The sequence below is a fragment of the Nothobranchius furzeri genome, chromosome 5 (assembly GCF_043380555.1).
Source record: "Nothobranchius furzeri strain GRZ-AD chromosome 5, NfurGRZ-RIMD1, whole genome shotgun sequence".
Classification (NCBI taxonomy): Eukaryota; Metazoa; Chordata; class Actinopteri; order Cyprinodontiformes; family Nothobranchiidae; genus Nothobranchius; species Nothobranchius furzeri.
This window is the reverse complement of record NC_091745.1, coordinates 11334520-11355303: the sequence shown is the minus strand read 5'-3', so window position 1 is coordinate 11355303 and position 20784 is coordinate 11334520. Positions and strand designations below refer to the sequence as shown.

At 45.2% G+C, this 20784-nt stretch overlaps 1 protein-coding gene across 1 annotated transcript; it reads right to left on the bottom strand.

Moving 5' to 3' along the window:
- Nucleotides 1-4841: 4841 nt before the first annotated feature.
- On the bottom strand, nucleotides 4842-7863 carry LOC139069956 (uncharacterized). The gene is made up of 2 exons (XM_070551415.1): nucleotides 7528-7863; nucleotides 4842-7467 (listed from the first exon to the last, which is right to left on the bottom strand). Exon 2 carries the CDS (start codon nucleotides 7064-7066, stop codon nucleotides 4844-4846), a length of 2223 nt encoding a protein of 740 aa, XP_070407516.1. The 5' UTR covers nucleotides 7067-7467; nucleotides 7528-7863; the 3' UTR covers nucleotides 4842-4843.
- Nucleotides 7864-20784: the final 12921 nt, after the last annotated feature.

Sequence of the window (20784 nt, the reverse complement as noted above, 5' to 3'; positions counted from 1 at the left end):
TTTTCAAGTCTGCCACATACTGATGAGCGGTATAAGCAGTGGCAACACTGACATCCTCTGGGTGATACAGGAGGTGCAGTGGTAGAGTCATCAGTCTGCCGGTCATCATCTCAAAGGGCGTAACCCCCGTGGATCGCTGTGGAGTGGACCGTATGGCCATCAGGACCAGAGGGAGCTTGACGTCCCAGTCCTTCCCAGTGGAGCAGACGTACTTTTTGAGCATAGAGACGACCGTGCGGTTCATCCGTTCGACCTGTCCGGATGACTGTGGGTGATAGGGGAGGTGGAATCTCACTTCCACTCCCAGAAGTTCAAACAGGGACGTCATTACACTGGATGTGAAATGAGTTCCCCGGTCAGAGTCAATGCAGAGTGGAAGTCCCCATCGACTGAAAACGTGGTTAATCAGCAGTACAGCGGTTGTGACGGCTGTATCGTTTGGCGCTGGAAGGCATTCCACCCACTTTGTGAAACTGCAAGTTACAGTTAGCATATATTTGTTTCCTCTTGCCGATTTGGGAACCGGTCCAACCCAGTCGATCTGCAGGTGGGACCAAGGGAAGGTTATTCCCCTACGTTGTAGTGGTGCTCTAGCAAGCGGCTGGGAGGGTTGAAACTGGGCACAGATGAGGCAGCCTTGGACATAGCTGTGTACGTCCTTGGACATCGACGGCCAATATGCTACTTCTGTCAGTGACGCGAGGGTAGCTTTTGCTCCGCGGTGACCTCCAACCGGAGTGTCGTGGGCGTAGGCAAGCATCACTCCTCTGTGGTCGAGTGGAACAACCCAGCGCGGCGGGCTGTGATCGTCACGCATGTAAACTAACAAATCGTTTTGTAGTTTCAGGTGCGTGAGTTGACGATGCAGGTTTACCAAATCTTGGCTTGCACCAATAGGTGGTGATGGTTGTTTAGACGTCGGGCCCTTTTGGAGAAGCTCGCGGATGAGCTTCAGGTCAGGATCTTGTTCCTGCATGGTGACTAAGTCCGCGTCCTGTGGTTGTCTGCCTAGAAACACGGGTACCTCAACGGTCCGAGGTTCGTCTGCCTGTTTAGCATGGCGACGAGTAATCGTGCAGACCTTGTGAACGGCCTTGGGTGGAAGCCACTCGTCTTTGAATTCCCAGCAGGTTCCCTGGTCAGCACCGAGCTTAGCAAGGCGGTCAGCTTCGTCATTACCATCTTTCTCTGGACCTAGGGTCCTGGAGTGACCTTTGACCTTTTTCCAGTAGACCATTATGCCTTTCTCAGTGGTGAGCAGATCACACGCTAGGAATAACTCCGAGTGTTTCACGTCTCTGTTCCTGGCGTTTTTCATGTGGTTCTCCTTCCACATGGGGAAGTGAGAAATGAAGCTGTGTCTAGCGTAGTTTGAATCAGAGCAAAGGACGATTTGAGTGATGTCCAAGGCTGCCGCCTGCTGGAGGGTTATCAACACTGCAGCAATTTCGGCGTACTGACTAGACTTTTGGCCCAACCGGTAGTGATTTGGTTGCTTAGTGTCACAGTCCACCCAAACGACTCCAACCCCGGCACGGAGCTGGCCTTCGTGAAGGTAGGCGCATCCGTCAGTGTAAACTTTCGGAAGCCCTTGGCAAACATTCTCATCAAAGTAGCGATGATTGGATGCGGTTGGGTAGACTGCGGCAGGTGTGTCCAGGGGGCCCATGACGGAGTCAGAGTCACAGTGCTGGCAGCCTGCTAGCCCTTGTCCTAGTGCTAGCTTGGTGTTCTGACCATACTTGACCTCAATGTTGTATCCTTGGAGCACCATCATCCACGTCGCAATGCGGCTGTTTGACACTCTTCCTTCGCGCAGACGCTGGCTGTTTAGGAAGGTAACAGGCTGATGACACGTTTCAATGATCACTTTCTGTCCACCGATGTAACTACGAAAGTGTTCGACGGCCCAGACTGTAGAGAGGAGAGCTCTCTCGCAGTCTGAGAACTGGAGTTCCACCTTGCTCAGAGGCTTGCTGGCGTATGCCACAACTCTCATGTCCTGATCGTGTTTCTGCTTCAAAGCAGCGCTCAGGCAGTGAGAGGAGAAAGTAGCCTCTATGTAGAACTCTTTATCCTTGTCTGGGTAAGCCAGACAGGGTGCGGACGCCAACTTCTGTTTTAGGAACTGGAAGGAGTGTTCTTGGGGTCTGTCCCACACGAAAGGTGTGTCGTTCTGAAGCAGCTCAGTGAGGGGCCTCGCTATTTCAGCGTACTCCTCAATGAACTGCCTGGAGTAGTTGCAGACTCCGAGGAAGCTCCTGAGTTCGGTCAGATTAGCTGGGGCTTTGATGTCCTGAATGGCTCTAATGCGTCCCGCTTGGGGCTCGACTCCATTAGGGCCAACCAGCAGTCCAACATACTCCACTTTGGTTCGACACCACTGTCCCTTGAGAATCGCCAATTTAGCTCCGGCGTCAGCGAGCTGTTGCAGCACGTGACGGAGTTCGGCCAGGTGCTCCTCGAAGGTTCGACTCCTCATCAAGATGTCATCGACATATATGAGGTTCCCTCTGGAAGCAGCATCTGACATGGCTTTGTGGAGGAAGATGTTGAACTCGGCAGGTGAGTTAGAGTAGCCAAAGGGGCAGCGGTTCCAAGTATATTGGCGATTTCCAAAGGAGAAAGCTAGTTTATACTGGTCCGCCGGCTCAACCTTCATGGTCCAGAAGCCGTTGGCTACGTCAACCGTAGAGAAGAAACGAGCATCTCTGACTCTGGCTAGCTCTTGATCTAAATGGATCATAGGCCATCTGGAGAGAGGTACTTGTTTGTTCAGTGCATGATAGTCTATGGTGAGACGCCATTTCCCAGTCGGTTTCAGAACCGGCCAGATGGGAGAGTTGTAAGTGGAGTTACACTCTCTGATGATGTTTTTCTCCTTCAGCTGATCGAGGATCTCCTGGATCGACTCATAAGCAGCGAGGGGAATCTTGTACTGACGTACAAAAGTAGGAGGGGCATTCGGGTTCGTTGGAATGCGAACCGTGTGCAGGTTTGTGAGTCCACAGTCCAGGGAGTCCCTGGATAAGACGGACTGAAACTCATAGAACAGGCTTCTAAGCTCTGCTCTCTGCTCCTCTGACTCCAGCGCATCCGCTTTGTCAAGCTGCTGGCTGACTTCGGCCTCGAAGCCGTCATAAGGTTCAGAGGAGGAGGGTCTCTGGTGTTCCGGGCTTTCAACCGGTGACTCAGAGGGTTGAGTATTTATTGCAAAAACCGTTAGATACTGACCGCCGTCAGTATCTAAGGTTGCACTGCAAATAGGTTCCTCAGGAAGGGCTTCATGCCGCTTGATGGTAATCATTTGTGAAGGGAAAGTACTGAATGTGTCTACACCAACCTGTCTGTCGTTCAAGAACAACGGAAGTTGTCCGATCACGGGGACTGAAAGTTCGAAGTCATGGAATGAGCTATCTATCAGCATGCCCAAGGGCTTTCCTGCCGGCAGGTGGATAGGACTCTGGGTCGGATTTTCGACCAACAAGTACGCAGAACGATTGTTCAGCTCCAAGAGTGGCGTGCCACAGACGGCTAAGTTGAGCTCCAAGAAGTGTGGTGATGGCTGGAAGAAGGCCTGTGTGCCTGGCAGCTTCTGATGCTTCATCAGAGTCAGACGAACAGGCACCCCTTTGACCAATGGGGGCAGAACCGTGCTGGCTTCAACCACTGCACGGCAGGCCTGTGGAATGGTCTGACCGGACAGCAAGTGTTCAGGGCCTTCTGAGCGGGGCTCAGAGGATGGTGTGGCCCGGGCCCAAAGGACTTGATTGCAAGTGTCCAGCTGGGCACCGAGTCGGACCAGCAGATCTGCTCCAAAGAGTGCAGGTGGATCAAGCTGTGGTATGATGCTGAATGTATGTGTGAGCTGTCTTGCTCCAAGTTGGATAGTCAGAGAGCAGACCTCTGGCGCTTTCAGGAGCCTCTGCGGCCAAGTAGGTGACAAGAGCCGATGGCTACGTGTCACACTGACCAGAAGGGGGTCCTTCTGACGCAGGTGTTCAAACGTCTGCTGGCTGATGGCTGACTTTTCAGACCAAAGAGCAAGGCGAGCATCTGAGATGTGGGTGCAGTTGATGGTAAGACCACCAACTATGTGTGGTGCATATGGCTGCAGGCTGACGTTCTTCAGCGAGCAGAGAAAAGATGAATGTGTGCGGAACGGAGTTCCAGGAGCGGTTTCATGCCTTTGCAGGCGGTCATCGTCTGTGGGAGCCGTAGGGAGGGGCATGACCTTGGAACAAGGGATTTGCGGCTCACTTATGCTGACTTCAAGAATGGAGGATGGTCGGCTGCTATCTGGGTTCCAGGGCTTAGGTGTGTCCACCTGGGCCCACAGTTGACCCTTCTGGCAGTCGATGAGGGGAGCTAGACGTTCAAGCAGGTCCTGACCAACGAGAAGTGGTTCAGTGTCTAGCTGGCAGACATAAAACGGGTGAACCAGAGTCATGTCTTGGAAGGTGATGTCCAGCCACGCCCGGTGAGTGATACACTCCCGGGTCTGGGTGTAGCTGGTGATTTTCAGGTCACAGGGTTCTACCTGGACTGGTTTCCCGAGCGACCGCATGGTGTCAGACACGCGATGGAACAGTGTGGAGCACATCAGGGTGATTTCTGAGCCGGTATCCAGCAGAGCATCAACCTGTATGCATCCACCTACGTTGGTGCTACAGTACAAACGGCGAGCATGATCATGGTTTGTTAAGTCACCAAGGAACTTCAGAAATTTAGTATCAGGTTTCTCTGGGGGGTAGATTTCAGGAGACTCCTGTGATCTACCAGTAGTGTTCCCCCAGCTGATCAGGTAGGTCCTGGCCACGCTGGGAGGTTGAGCCACGCCTAGTCATGCTGACGTTGGCTCTGGGTCTGGCTTCTTAGAAGCAGACTTTGGTGCAGGGGTCTCATCTGCAGATCTCAGCTGTTCCTTCTGTTTAGCTAGGAACTGCTGAAACATCTCCTGGAGGTCGGCTTTGGTCAAGTACTCACCTGCGGACTTGTGTTCGGGACCTACCTGTGGGCGGCGCTCCTTAAACCTTCCACTGTTCCGACCTGCCTGCCGTTGGTTTTGGTTGGGCCACTTCCTGTCTGATTGTCCAGACCTAGGCGGCCAATCAGCACCCCCCTTCCCCTGTTGAGGAGATTGGGACTGCTCTCGCGGTTTAACAGGTCTAGGTTTAGCAGATTTTGGCTTAGTGGGTGGAGCTTCTGTGCCTTCAAGCTCCAAACGCGGCTCGGCGTCGGGAGCTAGGTGCATGACGCGGTGATGTGCGTCAGGCTTTTGGGGCTTTCCGCCGGCTTCCCAAGCCTGTTGAGCGTATCTCCTAATCTCCTGAGTTGTCAGTTTTTTCATCCGACAATACATTGAGACTTCGGAGCGAACACACTCGTGCAGGTTGTGAATGAACAGGGATCTGAAGGCAGGGTCTTCCTCGAGCCCAGGGCCGTTTCGACCTTGGAAATAAGCACTTTTGAGTCGGCGATAATACTCTCTGGGGGGTTCGTTCCTCCCGTGTTTGATGGAGAAGGCCCCCATTGTAGCTGACGCAGAGTCTGCATACGTGGCGTATTCATCTCTCAACGCTCGGCAGAGCGAGGAGTACCGATCACGAATGTCAGGTGGTAGAGTTTCCATGAAACCGTGCACCGTTCTAGATGTGGTTTTCCAAATTAGCTTGAGCTTTTCCCTTGAAGAGGGTGCTGGAAGATCAAGCAGACAACGTTCTATCTCCCTGAGATAATCGTCGACATTGGATTCATTGGTGTTAGGATCAAAGCGTTCTATGTCTTTAGCTAGCGATTCAATTTGACGTACACGGAGCCCTGACTCACGGTACGGCGCGTCATCCTCTGACTCTGACCCACGGTCTGTCTCAGAGGGCGCTGGATATCGCTGGTGTGCTCTGGGCTCCCAATGTTGACTCCTGGGGCCCAAATCGGGGTCCGGCATGTTGTGGCGGGCTGCTGGCACGTCACGTGGGTGTCTTGGGAGGTCCTCCTCCCGGGGCACGTCTGCGAAGTGCAGCCTGCGTCTTTCAACTGGGGCTTCTGCGTAATACGCTCTGTCCGGGTACGGACTGGCGTATGATGCTTTGTCCCGCAGCTGGTTATCGGCATGCCGAATACCGGAGTAGCTAGGATGGGTGGATGGTGGAGGTGCAGCTTGGGGTGCATAACCCCAATCGGCACCTTGCACCCTTCGTGGACTGGGGGAGCGGTCTAAATAGAGGTGCCGCTCAGCTGGTCGACTTCTCACTGATTGAGAAGGCCGTGAAGATGAGGGTGGTGGTCCAACCTGGGGTTCGAGGGCGAACTGCCCTCGGCCCCTAGATGGTCCTGAATGCCCTATAGTGTGTGTAGGGAACGGGGCCGAAGGTTGGGACAGATAAGCTTCATCTCTCCCCTGCGGCGTGCGTCCGTCCAGAGAGTCCCACACCACATACTGTTGATTATCGTATGGAGCCGTATCAGGAGGTAGCCTACCTTTACGGCGGGACGGCGGTCCCTCGCTACCTTGGGTGGAGGGAACCAATTGGTCTTTGGCGATCGTCCTGGGCGGACCCTGGTTGGCTTTGCCGGCTTGCTTTCGTACCGGTGTGGGAGAGCACTCTGGCTCAGCCTCAGAGTCACGGTGTTCCCCCCCTTCCCACTGTCTGTTGTCATCAGCAGAAGGGGGCGGGGTCTTCTCCCCATCTTCCCCAGAATCGGTGCTGGCTTCCTCCTCGTCATCCTTCTGCCTTCCATTTTGCTGCCTTTCAGCTAGCATGCTCTGGAGCTTCATGATCTCTCGATCATGTTGGAGTTCTCTCTGATAGAGGATCAAGGCTAACTTAGCTAAGTGAACCTGGATTGGTTTTGTACCATCCGGGTTTTCTATTTGATCAATTACAGCTTCTAGCTCGTCGCTACGCTGTTCTTCAGTGAAATCCCTAGAAGGGTAGTCGGGTTCTCGAGCAACCGCGACCAGTTTGGACAATATTTGTCCAGAAAGTAGGCCAGGTTCATAGTCGTGGGCCGCAGCGCCACCTGGTTGCCGGGAGTTGGTCAGTTCACTACTCTGTCCCTCCATTTTAACAACCGAACCAAAAATAGCCTAGTAGAGCTTCTGCAGATAGCTCAAGCTGCACCTTTTGGGCAGCAACTGCTAGCTTTGTAGCAGAAAAACACTAAATTAACCTTTGTGCGCACAGGTTTTAGCGTTTTAAGATTGCACGGAATGCCGTGACTGATGCTTAAAATACTATTCCTTTCAGTATTTTAGCAAAAGCTGGTGCGTTGCCGTAGCAACGTCTTACAACACTTGCAGTGTTAAATATGCTAGTTATTCCTTCAGAATATTAGCAAACAAGGTGTTATCAGTCTTTGAGTGAAGGTTTCAGTTAGTTACAATAGCCACTGTGAGTTAAAGTCGCTAAATTAGCAGTTAATTTTAGCCTAAAAGGGTTAGTCAGAATTACTTACACGCTGCACCTTTAATGAGGAACTGAATTTTAACCTAAAAGGTTAGCCAGAATTAATTACACGTTGCACCTTTAAGGAAAAACTGAATTTTAACCTAAAAGGTTAGCCAGAATTAATTACACGTTGCACCTTTAAGGAAAAGCTGAATTTTAACCTAAAAGGTTAACCAGAATTAATTTACACGTTGCACCTTTAAAGAAGCACTGAGTTACTGGTGAGAGTTCGATGCAGCTTCCTGCTCAGCGAAATCAGCACCACTCTGTTGCTGGTTCAAGGCTGAACAACGGATTATTTTTAATTCAAGCTCTTTGGATTTATTTGTTTGTTTGTGCCGGATAGAAATCTCTGTGTATCCAAGCCTCACACGGGGCACCAATAAAATGTTGGGGTTATTAGGAGCGAACAATTCGCAAGCGTTAACTTACTTTTGGATTCTTCAATAAATTCTGTAAATATGTAAATATTTACTGATTTATTAATTAATTAAGATATTCTTAGATATACGGGGCACCATTCCCCTTTTTCCGGGGAAAAATTGAATCCAAAACTCTTATCAGTCTTTCTTGAAGTTCGTAGAATCCTTGGAGCAGAGACTTCTCTTCGACACAACAAAGCTACTGGAGACGAAAATCTGAATTTTATAACGTTTAATTAACAATTTGTCAAATGAATAAACAGTGGAATAGATGAATAATAACCGTGTGATATGATTGAAGATGGATGTGTTTGCATGTGATGGAGGATGTATGAATGGGGTCCTTTGTTCTCACAAAGGAGTAGTGTGTATGTGTGTGTGTGTGTGTGCGTGTGTATGGATTCAAAATGGAGTCTTGAATACAAGATGGCTGACCCCTTTGTCTGGCTAAAGTGTGGGTGGCAACTTGCACTTTAACTTCCAAAGCACTTAGAATCAGTAGTAACTTAACCTTAAATCACTCAAAACATTTAAAAAGATCATGAAACAACACAAAAGATTAATCACAAATTAATATCTTTTAGTTTCAGCCTGGCCATGACAGAAACCATTTTAAGATACCAAACAATGATCAATAAGCAGTTTATTCTTTCAAAATGACCCGACGGACGTGTTTGGGACGAAAGAGGAAAACACGAAGCTACTTTTTAAGCAATAGACGCGGTTTATTGCTTATTTGAGACTATAGAGGAAACGGGAGAAGAAAAGGAGAGGAAAAAATGAGTTTCCTGATCACCAAAGCAGCAAGGCGTCCCCCGCTGTTATGACTTGACGGTTCTCCGTTTTTCTCCGCAGTTTCCGGCGTCATCCGTCGGTTTGATGCTTTCTCCGTTGTTTGGCGTTCACGAGTGTTTCTCCACGGGCTGGACAGAGACAGCAAAGTTTCTTTCTGTGCTGAGTTATAACTTACAGCGTTTCTGAGAGCTGGATGGAGTTGTTGTTTCCCTCCGCAGTTCTGTGTCCTCAAACATCAGCTGGAGGGGAGCAGAAACGAGCAGATCTGATGGGCTTGCAGTTTAGTTTCCAGCAGTTCCGTGGCTCAACTTGGCACTTAGAGCTTCCGCGTGCTCAAGTTGTCGGAGCGTCGATAAGCGTGTCCTTACCGCCAGGTATCCTGGGCAAAAGAACGAGGTTTCTTTGTCTCTGCTGAAGATTTATGGTCTTAGTTCGCGGGAAAAGTCCACGGCTTCCCGCACATGCGCAGAACGTGTTTCTGGTACTAGGCGGTGACGTCATCACAATGCTTCCGTGTGCAAAGCATCATGGGAAATGAAGTTTCTTGGCGCTGATGTGATTATTTGCTTTTCAGAGCAATTTAAGCACAGTCATTTTGGAGAAAATCACTGCATAGTAATTTCCTCATGAGGTCAGACCCTCAACATTGAGTAATAGGACGATCCGGGTTATGGTGGGTTCTGAGTTATCACTCTCTGTGGGGGTGGAGAACAGGGTTCCTCAGGGGAGCGTGATTAGCCCGGTGCTTTTTAATGTAATGGTGAATGGCTTGTTCGACATCTCGGGCGGTGTTGTAGGGAGGTCCTTGTTCGCAGATGAAGGAATGTTTTGGATGCGGGGCAGGAACCTTCAATTTTTGTTCTGATGGATGCAGGATGGATTGGATGATGTAGTGGCTTGGTCGAGGTGTTGGGGCTTTAGGTTGTCCCCAGCCAAATCTCAGTTTATGGTTTTTGGGTTTAAATGGAACGTCCCGTCGGTGGGTTTGAGATTGGGTGGGCAGCAGCTGGAACGCGTGTCCACTTATAGGTACCTGGGCATATGGCTGGATGAGAGGCTGACCTGGGCTGTCCATGTTCATTACCTTGAGGCCAGATATGGATGTGTCTTGAATGTGATGTGGTGTTTGGCTGTAACTGATTGGGGGATGAGCCGGAGCACCTTGTTGATGGTGTACAGAGGTGTGATTAGGTCAGCCCTGGATTATGAGTGTGTCCTGTATGGGTCGGCTGCCCCTACTGCCCTAAAAAGGTTGGACGTCTTACAGGCATCAGCTTTGAGGGTGTGTGGTGGTGCGTTTCGGTCGACCCCAGTGGAGGCACTGCTGGTGGAGGTGGGCGAGATGCCTCTGCATTTTCGTTGGATCAAACTGGGTCTTCAGTACTTGATGAGGATCAGGAGTATGGGAGTGGCTTCCCCTGTGTTGGGTCTGTTGGACTGGCATTGGGGATTTGGAAGGCGGGGTCGGTCGGGTGGGGGTGGATTTTCTGTCTGGTTAAGGGACAAGGCAGACTCACTGGGCTTCCTCAGTTGGCCCGTTAGCTTGCACGTGGTCTGGTCTGACGTTCCGCCATGGATGTTGCTTGTGCCGGAGGTGGATTTGTCCTCTATGAAGCATGGCCGCGGAGGTGGGGTGGATGGAAATTTTCGGGATGTTATGGGGTTGAAATGGGGCTCTTATTTGTAGCTATATACAGACAGTTCAAAAGATCCTGACAGTAGACGGGTGACGGTGGGTTTGGTGGTACCGCACATGTGCTTTAGCTATGGTAGTCGGCAGGGGCGTAGCACCAAATTCTGGGCCCTAGGTACAAGTCTTCTAGGTGGGCCCCATGCTCAATTGTGTAATATCTCTCTTACACATTTTATGCCATGCTATAAGACAAGATAATAAATATGATCTCAGTTTAACCTCTATATTGAGCAAATACAAATGCCAGCATAATAAAAGTGAAATGCCCAGACTTCACATATAATTATTTTTATTTGCCAACAATGTGTTCAAACATTAATCCTGGAATTTATTTTCCAGTAAATGCCCACTGACGGGTCTTCATGTTAGCAAAATCCCTTATGAGATCTTTAAAGTCCAATCCTTTGGCTAATTGGCTTTCAATAGAAAGAAGAGCTAGGCTGTTCAGTCTATCCTGGGACATTGTTGATCTCAAATAATTTTTCACCAGTTTCAGTTAGCTAAAAGCCCGTTCACCCCCAGCAACAGTCACAGGTAGTGTGCAAAAAATCCTCAGTCCAATACAAACTTCTCCAAAAATGCTCTGTAATTGCATCCTGTAGATGGAATTAAGCAGCTCAAGAGGAGACATGGGATGCAGTACAGAGCCTTTGCACTTTCACTGTAAATAAGCCAGTCTCTTCTTATCTTCTCATGCCCATTGGCTGACTTAGCATATTGAAGATAATTTGGAAATGGCTTGCCCTCCATATCTTTGGGTGTTATTTTGTCGATTCCTGGTGTTTGATCACTTTTATTCGCCAGTCTTCTGACAACTGTATCTCCTTGTTGACCAGTGAGCTTCTCTGGCCATAGTCCTGGATCCTCTGGCAGACACTCATCTGTGTTGCTCAGCCTCTCACTTTCTTCTTCTTCTGGCCTCTCCTCATCATCCTCACTACCTTCAGAGCAACCATCCCCTTCCCTATCTTCACTTACATCATCCTCTTTCACATATTCTATCTCTTTCTCTGCTGCAAGGGGGACAGACACCACACAAGCAAAATGGATCATGAATTAGGTCAGCAAAATATAACCTAACTTGTCCTTTCAGATAAATCTGTTGCTAATGATTGCTTGTAAATTGAATAACTTAATTGTATCGTGAGCTCAGGGGCGGATTTAGGACTGAAGAAGATCCGGGGCTTAACACACAAACACGCGCGCACACACACGTGACACGCACTAGTCAACATCATATATATTTGTCTTGTACCACATAATTTTTTAATCTAAAGCTACATATTAAGCATATTCAGGGCAGAATATTGTTCCTGTTAGTGTTTAGTGTGAGATGAAAGTAAATATTCACTTTCCAGCAACTTTACCTGAGAAGCTAACTTTAGGCAAACCAGCAACACAACAAATATTTTCAAATAAGACTCACAAACCTGAGTCAACACCAGTCTCATCAAAGCTGGGGTTCTGTCATTGTACTTTTTGTCTAAAAAAAAGTCCTTATGTCCATCTTCACTCATGCATTTCAGGCAGAGACTGCAGAAGAAGCTGGCTGCTGAAGGGCTTCTTCTTCAGTGGTGGAGGCTCAGGCAGGCTGTATACAAACTACTGCCAGCTGCTCCCTCTCTGTTGGACTTTGTTACTGCATGTTACTTCCACGTTTCAGATCCGGGGCTTTTCATAAAACATCCGGGGCTTCAGCCCAAGTAGCTGGGCCTAACGCCGCCCCTGAGTGAGCTCACCTTGTCTCATCTCCTCAGTGCTTTCTGGAGACAATGAGGGCCCTGCTGCTGCTGCTACTGCGTCTAAAGGGCCATGTGGTTCATGATGTTAAGCTTTGCTAATACTGATATATATTGATATATTAAATACATATGACATGAAATAAACCAGGTTCTCTCTGTGAATGTAATGTACTCTAAATTTTATAATCCCTGCATTATCAGCCAAATTATAAGGTTGTCCGTTTTCAAGATCAAATATAAAGAAATTTAAAATAGGCTTAAAATATCTAACCAAGTCAATAACAATCCTCTAACACCAGTGTCATCATGCTATACGAAAAACAGTGGCAGCTTCCCATTCCTGAGATTACCACGAATCCATCGATACCAAGTTTGTCCTGGTCCATGACTGGGAAGGAGCTGAAATATCCACACAGAGTGAACCTGTTTTTACTGTGAGGTCCGCAAATTAATTGGCGGCAGCCGCCCGCGATAATAATTCTGATTAATATATATATAAATTAATTAGTGTTATCACTGATAACACTAATTAATTTATATTTGATCTTGATGGTGAAACTAAAGGCGTTTAACACTTTCTTTCTTCTTTCTTTCGGTCTTTATTTTGGTTTATAGCATTAACATAAAATTTTTCTTTTCAAACAAAACAATATTAACAATTTGAATTTAAACCAAAGAAGGAATAGGCAGAAGCAATGCTTATTTTAGCCTACCCTATTTTCCACCTAATATACATAACCAATATACATTTCTTTTATTTTCCCCAATATAAATATCCACAATGAAAATTCATTAATGTCTATACATACTTTTCGTACCCTGTAAATATGTGACACTTTACACCTGCTTTAAACTTTAGTAAAGAAGTACATTTCTTCAAATCATCATCTAACTCATTCCACAATTTCACACCAACAACAGAAACACATCTTGATTTCACATTAGTTCTGGCTTTTACACATTCAAACATAAATACACCTCTGAGATTATAATGATCATCTCTTGGTTTGAAATAAACTTTTATGCAATTTGGGATATTATTATTAACTACTTTATGAAGAATCTCTAAGATTTTTACTTTAATAATGTCTCCTAATTTTAGCGTTTTCGTTTGACTAAATAGATAATGGGTTGGTTCGAGGTATCCCAATTTATTAACTATTTTAATCGCCTTTTTTTGTAATTTAAATACAGTCTCAACACACGTTTTACCTGCATTTCCCCAAACCTCTGCACAGTAAGACAAATAAGGCATAACTAAAGAGCTATAAATCAAAAACAAGGCTTTTTTATTTAGTATATCAATAGTTTTATAAAGTATAGCAATAGATTTAGACACTTGCTGTTTGATATATTCAATGTGTGGTTTCCAACTGAGTTTACTATCAATAGTCACACCTAGGAATTTAGTTTCATGTACTTGTTCAATTGGGACTCCATTTAAATACAGCTTAGCACCGTCATTGTCCCTTTTCCCTGAAAATATCATAAATTTGGTTTTATTTTCATTTAGTGATAGCTTGTTGTAATCAAACCATTTTTTAACCCTTTGATACATAATGGTCACTACAGTGGACAGGTACTCAAAATTGTTATTTCTTTATTTTTGCTATTAAGCACAGCTGTTGAAGACTTTATTGCATTTGAGCCCCTCCATTTGGACTTCAGTAAGTCAAGCCAACATATTCCATGTTCAGAATGCACGCTGTCCACTGAGATGGACATGTAATAAATTATTTGTAAATTAACAAAATGTTACAAAAAATATTTGTTGAAATTTGTTTCATTCACACCTAAAGATGAATGAAAAAAATTGTTTAAAAAATCTTGGTTGAAGATTTCATAATCCATGCATCAGAGGGTTAATTGAATCCAATTCGTTTTCAACCTCTTGTAATAATTTACTCATATCTTTTCCCATACAAATGAAATTTGTATCATCTGCAAACATAATAAATTTTAACCGAGACGATACAGAAAAGATGTCGTTCAGGTATAGGTTGAATAATTTCGGTCCTAGCACCGAGCCTTGCGGTACACCACATATTACTCTTTCAAGCTGTGAATCTATATCATTAACATTTACATATTGAAATCTACTGCTTAAATAACTTTCAAGCCATTGATTGGTTTTACCACGAAGACCATAGTATTCACATTTCTTGAGCAGGTATATGTGATCAATTGTATCAAATGCCTTACTCAAGTCAATCAAGACAGCCACTACATGAAGTTTTTGATCCACTGCTGTTGCAATCTGCTCTACCAAATCCATAACTGCTAATGAGGTTGAACGATTCTTCCTAAACCCATACTGATGGTCATTTAAAAGATCAAACTTGTTGGTAAATGCTTCAAATCTAATTACAAAAAGTTTCTCAAGTATATTTGAAAACTGTGGCAGTAAAGAGATAGGTCTATAGTTACAAGCTAATAATTTATCACCACTTTAATAAATAGGAATAACTCTGGCTATTTTCATTTTTTCAGGGACTGTGCCACTTGAAAATGATTTATTACAAATATAAGTAAAAGGTTCAATAATGCAATGGATAACCTCCTTCATGAGAGACATATCTATCCCATGAAAATCTAAGGACTTTTTACTTTTGAAACTATGTACCGCTTGGATCACATCACTTTGGCTTACACTGCTCAAAAACATTGTATTATTATTTTTATTTATTTCATGGTTAATGTCAACTTCTGGCAGCTTTTTAGCTAGATTAGGGCCAACATTCACAAAATATTTATTAAACTCATTTGCAATGTTCTTTCCATTTTTATTGTGAATATCTATACCTGCTTCTTTTGTATTTCTTATTAATTTATTTAACACATTCCATGTACCTTTAATATTATTTTTGTGTTTTAGGAAAAGCTGATCATAATATTCCTTTTTTTGCTTCCTTATTATTGTAGTTAATTTGTTTTTATATTCCTTATACCTTTTTTCTTTTTCCTTTGTTGGATTTTTTATAAAATCCAGATACAGTGATTTCTTTTTCTGGCAAGCCCTTTCCAATCCCCTAACAATCCAGGGTGGGGACTTTTTTTTAAGTTTTGCTTATGATATTTTAGAGGACAATGTCTATCATAAGCTCCCAAAATGAACACTGAACACCTAACATGAATGCAGCTTCTGAGAGCTAGCTAATATCAGCTAAAACTGTGTTCTGCTGCTCACCTTCCTTCTTGAAGAATCTAGTCAATACTTGCTTCTGTTCGATTAACTTTTTCTCCTTCTCCTTCTTTTCTTTTCTGGAAGTCAGATTTCCCTTTCTTGGGAAAAGACATGACTGACTCTCCTGCCTCCAGCTCTGGCTGTCGGCATCTGCGATGTCTCACTAGCACATGCGGCAGTGCAGCCCCTGGCCGCTGGTGTGGACTAAACCACTTTGCACATTTTTAAGGGGTGATAGATGCCTCAGAGATTATTCAGTTATTATTTTTAAGGCGAAATTCTGTTTCTTAACCTCTTTATCCAGGTAAAGGGAAGTTTATTAAGACATTAAGTAAGTTGGGGGGAAAAAACAACAACAATAAAACATTTTTATTCAAAGCTGTCTCAGGGCCCCTCCCTGCAGTGGGCCCTGGGTAAACGGTACCCTTTCCCCCCCCAGTCCGACGCCCCTGGTAGTCGGATCTGGAACCATTGCTCAGTGTTTACAGGTGAAATAGTGGCTATCATCTCTGTCTTGCGGTGGGTGGGGGAATGTTTCCGAGAGCGTGCTGCGGTCTACTCTGATTCTGCGGCTGCATTGGAAGCAGTGGCGGTTCTACATGGAATTACTCCCCGGGCGAGGCCCCCTTTGAGCCCCCCCACCCCCACCACCACCACCACCACCACCACCCCACCTGCACGCACACATGCATGTTTTCTACAAACAGGCATGTTTTATTAGAACGACTATTGAACATTCGTTTTTCTAAGTTGCACATGTTTACATTAATTACTATGAAGTTGTCAGAATGTAAAGCAATATACATTATATACTGTATCAAAATTTATAGAATCAAATATACAAAAACAAACAATAACTAAATATTAAGAATATATGAACATAATATATAATAAATATTCTAAATAGCAAAAATATTTCACACGTAACAAACTAAAGATAATCACTACAGCATTGCACTTAGAACAGAAAACACAAACTAAAATTAAAACCTAACCTCGATGCAAAGTCATCAATAATGTCATCATATGAAATCTGCTCCCCTACTGAGTGATTGATACTAATCAGAGACAGGTTAGTGAGCCGCCCCTGAAACATAGTTGACCTCAGGTATGACTTGATCAAGTTTTGAAAAGCTCCTCTCAGCTTGAGCCACAGTGACTGGCAGAGCAGTCCAAAAGTTGGGGTAGATCTCCAATAGATCTTTATCATGATCCATAATATTTTAGAATGGCCTCTGAAATTGTAATTTAAACTGACATAAAAAACTGTAGACTACCAAAAATGTCAACTTTTACAGAACAAATCAGGTAAAAAATAATCAGTGCAGCCATCTGCAATAAATAAACAGGATAGTTAGTGGTGACTGGGGAGTTTTCTTCTGCTTGTACAGTTGTTTTATTTATTATTATGTGAACATGATCAACATGTGTTTGTTGTTGTTCAGGCAGGCCACAGGCTGCAGCGAGCATTTAACAAATCCTAGTTTGAATCAGTAAAAAACGATTCAAGGACTTTTTTCCAACCGTTTGAATATTCGTTTCAATATTTCAGCCCTATTAGCTCTGTTAGCAATTAGTTGACCGAATTTAACCGTTAAAATCCCAGTTAACTGGTTCAAAAAATTGAAAACATGCATCATGAGAGTGTACATACCTTTATCTTTCTCCTCTTTTTTTCTTTTTATTCCTGAATCGGGCACCTGGTGGTTTTAGCCTTTTTATGTTCATCTCTTCTGTTTGGCTCTTGACTCAATACGTTTCCTTTAGTCAGGACTAAACAGTTCGACCTTGATGGGGGGGTGACCACAAAATCGTTTTGTTTTTCCTTTTTTTATTCGGTCATTTCACACAATTCAGAAAAACCTGAAAGAATGATAGGCCTGTGTTTATGATGTTATGAATGAAATGTGCGTTAAATGGAAGAACATCAAGATGTGATTGACTTTAGCCATGTCAATACAGTTGATTCAGCCCCTACCCGCTCATTTCATTTGGGAAAGACCCAGAGGTGAATTCCCCCGCCGCACCCCTCCTCTTCCTCTTCTTCATACACACACGGTGCATGTGAACCCGAGCGCCTGTAGCTGCAGGGGGCACCAACTTCCTGTTTCCAATCCAGACACTGTGATATGACAGATAGAATAGAAAACCTCGGAGCGGCGCAGATTTCTTTCTTTTTTATTTTTTACTCAGCGCTTCTGTGCCCCTTTTGTGTCATGAAAAAATGCCACCCTATTCAACTGCCCTGTCTGCCCGTGCCTAAAACCGCTACTGATTGGAGGATCTGTTGGGGGCGGGATTCGGCTCTAGACCCGATCTGGTGTTTTTAGCCAGGGTATTGCTCCATGAGCTGCGGGCTCGTGGTAGTGAGGTTTGTTTTGTTGGGTCTCCGCACATTTGGGGGTGGTGGGCAACAAACAGGTGGACTCAGTGGCCAAGGCAGCGCTTACGAATGGTACAGGTTGGAGGTCGATATGGGATACCCTGAGTATTGTTCTGCAATAGGCAGGGAGGTCTTGAAGCTGTGGCAGGCCTCCTGGGATGGTGGGGTGGTAGGCAGGGGGTTTTATAAGTTGCACCGGATGGTGGGTGGACGTGAGTTGGACCTTGATTTTGGGAGGAGGGACTCGGTGGTCCTGACTCGGTTAAAGTTGGGCCATTGTGGTCTTTGTGGCAGCTTGTTTTTAGGGGGAAACACCGAGATGGGGGGTGTGATTGTGGAGAGCTGGAGACAGTGACTCATGTTCTGCTGCGTTGTGGGAGGTACGACCATGAGCGGGGGACCTATTATAGGAGGTTGGGGTCAACAGGCCTTGCTGTTTTTTCCCTGCAGACCTTGTTGGGAGTGGAGGATCGATGTAGAGTGAGGGCGCTGCTGTGCTTTTTACGAGAGATGGGGGGTTTATTACAGGCTGTGACATCTATTGGCAGTGAGTAGTGCGGTTGCGGCAGCAATATGCCTCGTGGGCGTCCTGCCATTCCCCCATTGCAGAAGAAGAAGACATTCTGGGAGCTTCTTGTAAACAAGTAGTCTCCTGGGTTTGTTTGAAGGCTTTAGGTCTGAGATGTGGCTTTGCTTCTGTGGTGTTTGGACTCCATTTGCATTTGAGATGTACTACTTAGCTGTAGTTTTTGACCCAAGGTTCTCTGAGTGATGTAAACGGTTGTTTTGTCTTGTTTGCCCCTGCTCCTGTTGAACTCCTCATGTGAACTAAATTCTACTCTCTTGTCCTGATGACAAGTTCAATTTTGGTTTAATTGTCCAGCAAGGGATTCAATATTTGCTGGTTGTTGGTTCTCTTTTTTTACCCTTTTATTTTTACTTTGAGACTGTGTCTAGTATTATTTATGTTAGTATTTCCAGTCCTTTGGCTGATGCATTTATCCTTATGACTACAAAGGATTAAATCCTTTGTTAAACAAGTTCTTTCTCCCCCGTGTTCGTTATTACTACATGTTCTGGGTCAGACTAAGGGATTCCCCAAACCGAGCCAAGTCAGTGTCTGTTAACAAGACCATAACGCCCCATCTTTCCGTCACTTCACTTTACATTTAGTTTTCCCATCCCTATTACTAAGTTCCCCAGTATTAATAATAATAATAATACATTTTATTTCAACAGTGCCTTTCTGAACACTCAAGGACACTTTACAGAGATAAAATACACAACAATAAAAGATAAAACAGCATATTACATGTCCTCTTTTGGTTTTTGTTTCTAGTTTCAGGGTTATTAGTTCTCCTACCTTAAAGTGTTGTTTGTTTACAGTATTTAGATTAGTTTTCCCCTTCAGTGTTTTATGTTCCTTCCCCACTTGGGCCTAGTCCACACGTAGCCGGGTTTTTTTTAAACGAATATCCGCCCCTCCAAAAACTTGCATCCACACCACCTCGTTTAAAAAAAAAACTCTGTCCACACGTACCCGGATAAATACGTTGTTAAGGACATGCCAGACCTGTAGGCGGCAGTACTTCCCCCGTTCTTAACCTCGTCCTTCGTCTGTGGTCTTCCGCAAGGAGCAGTAATTCCGCTTGCAAAAACAAACAAGCAAAAAGCGCTTGGACAATTGATAAAGCGAGCGCAGCTCTGAGGGCATCCATGCTGTCGGCTAGTGTAAACACAGGTCGCACACGTGATGTCAGCATTTTTTTATCGCGGAAAGTGACGTTGCGGACCTTAAAACTCCGGTTATGTCTGTCCACACGCAGACACCCAAAACGGAGAAAACGCAGATCTTCACTTTGGCCGGAGTTTTTAAAAAGATCCGTTTTCGTGTGAAAAAACCCTGTTTTCGTGTGGATGACTGGCTAAAATGTAGAAAAATATCTATGTTTTGGCAGATCCCCGGCTACGTGTGGACAGGGCCTTAGTTAATTAGTCTCTCCTGCCTCCCTTCAGCTCTCGCTCCCCACACACCTGCTACCTGTTTCCCTGATTGCTTTCCTCTGTGTATAAAGCCCTGTCTTGTCTCACTGTTTGTTGGTTCAATGTCTTTGTCAGTGTGACTTGTTGCCTCCTGTGCTCTCGAGCGTCCCTCAGTAAGTTTGGATCTCTCGTTCTGCTCCTTGTGTCTTTGCTAAATCCATTTTTTTGGGGGGGGGGATTATCTCCTTTATTGATCTGCTCAGCTCCTCCTAAAATAAAGGATTCTTATTTTAGCAACTGCTCCTTGTTGTGTTGTTCTGGGTTCCTGCATTTGGGTCCAAACCTCCTACCAACACTGACACAAATCAGTATGTTCAGCCTCCTTCATACTGACTGCAGAATGGATGCAGTCTGGTTTCCATGCAGCTTCCATACATCGATTCTAGATGTGGAGCTCCGTAAGGTTTTGGCATGGAGTCTATTTATTTTTTATTTTTTCCAGCATGCAGATTGCTGTAAAGTTAGAGAAATCACATGAGCCAGACAGGAAGCGAGACGTGGAGCAGCATGGTGCATCTGGTAAACTTCATAATAAACCCCATGTTGCATCATCCATGCCGGCTTTTGTTATTGATGACAGCGACATGACTTCAGTGTATGATAGTTCACGTCATTTTTGCAGGTTTGTTTTTAAAAGTGCATTATGTAGAAATGCAGCAAAAATGACATCCTGTAGTAAAATTTGGTTACTGCAACCACTTTAAGCAACTCTGGAGCTTTTTGCTGGCCATTGTCAAATTACAGTTGTCGGCGCTGCAGCATTATCTCACAGGAGGCACGGCACCCCCACACTCGTGATGGTAAACGGTTGTTATGTCCCTCGTTCCTTTGTTTTGAAAGGAGAAAAACTGACAATCCCTGCAGCCAGCTGGATATGAAATATGTTTCAGTATAATCTTCCTTCCAAAATGACTGAAACATTACGCCCTTGGGATTTTCTCACTGTAAAAACTTATTCTTAGACACTGCACCTTTAAACATGTCAAATGTGTAATCAGTTGGTGCTCTTGTTAAAGCAGATATCTGGAGACGTTCAACACACGAACCACAGCCAGTGTGAATGAGGTAGTC

Coding starts and splice junctions, on each gene's coding strand:
- LOC139069956 (XM_070551415.1), bottom strand. CDS start 7,066: ATGGAGGGACAGAGTAGTGAACTGACCAACTCCCGGCAACCAGGTGGC.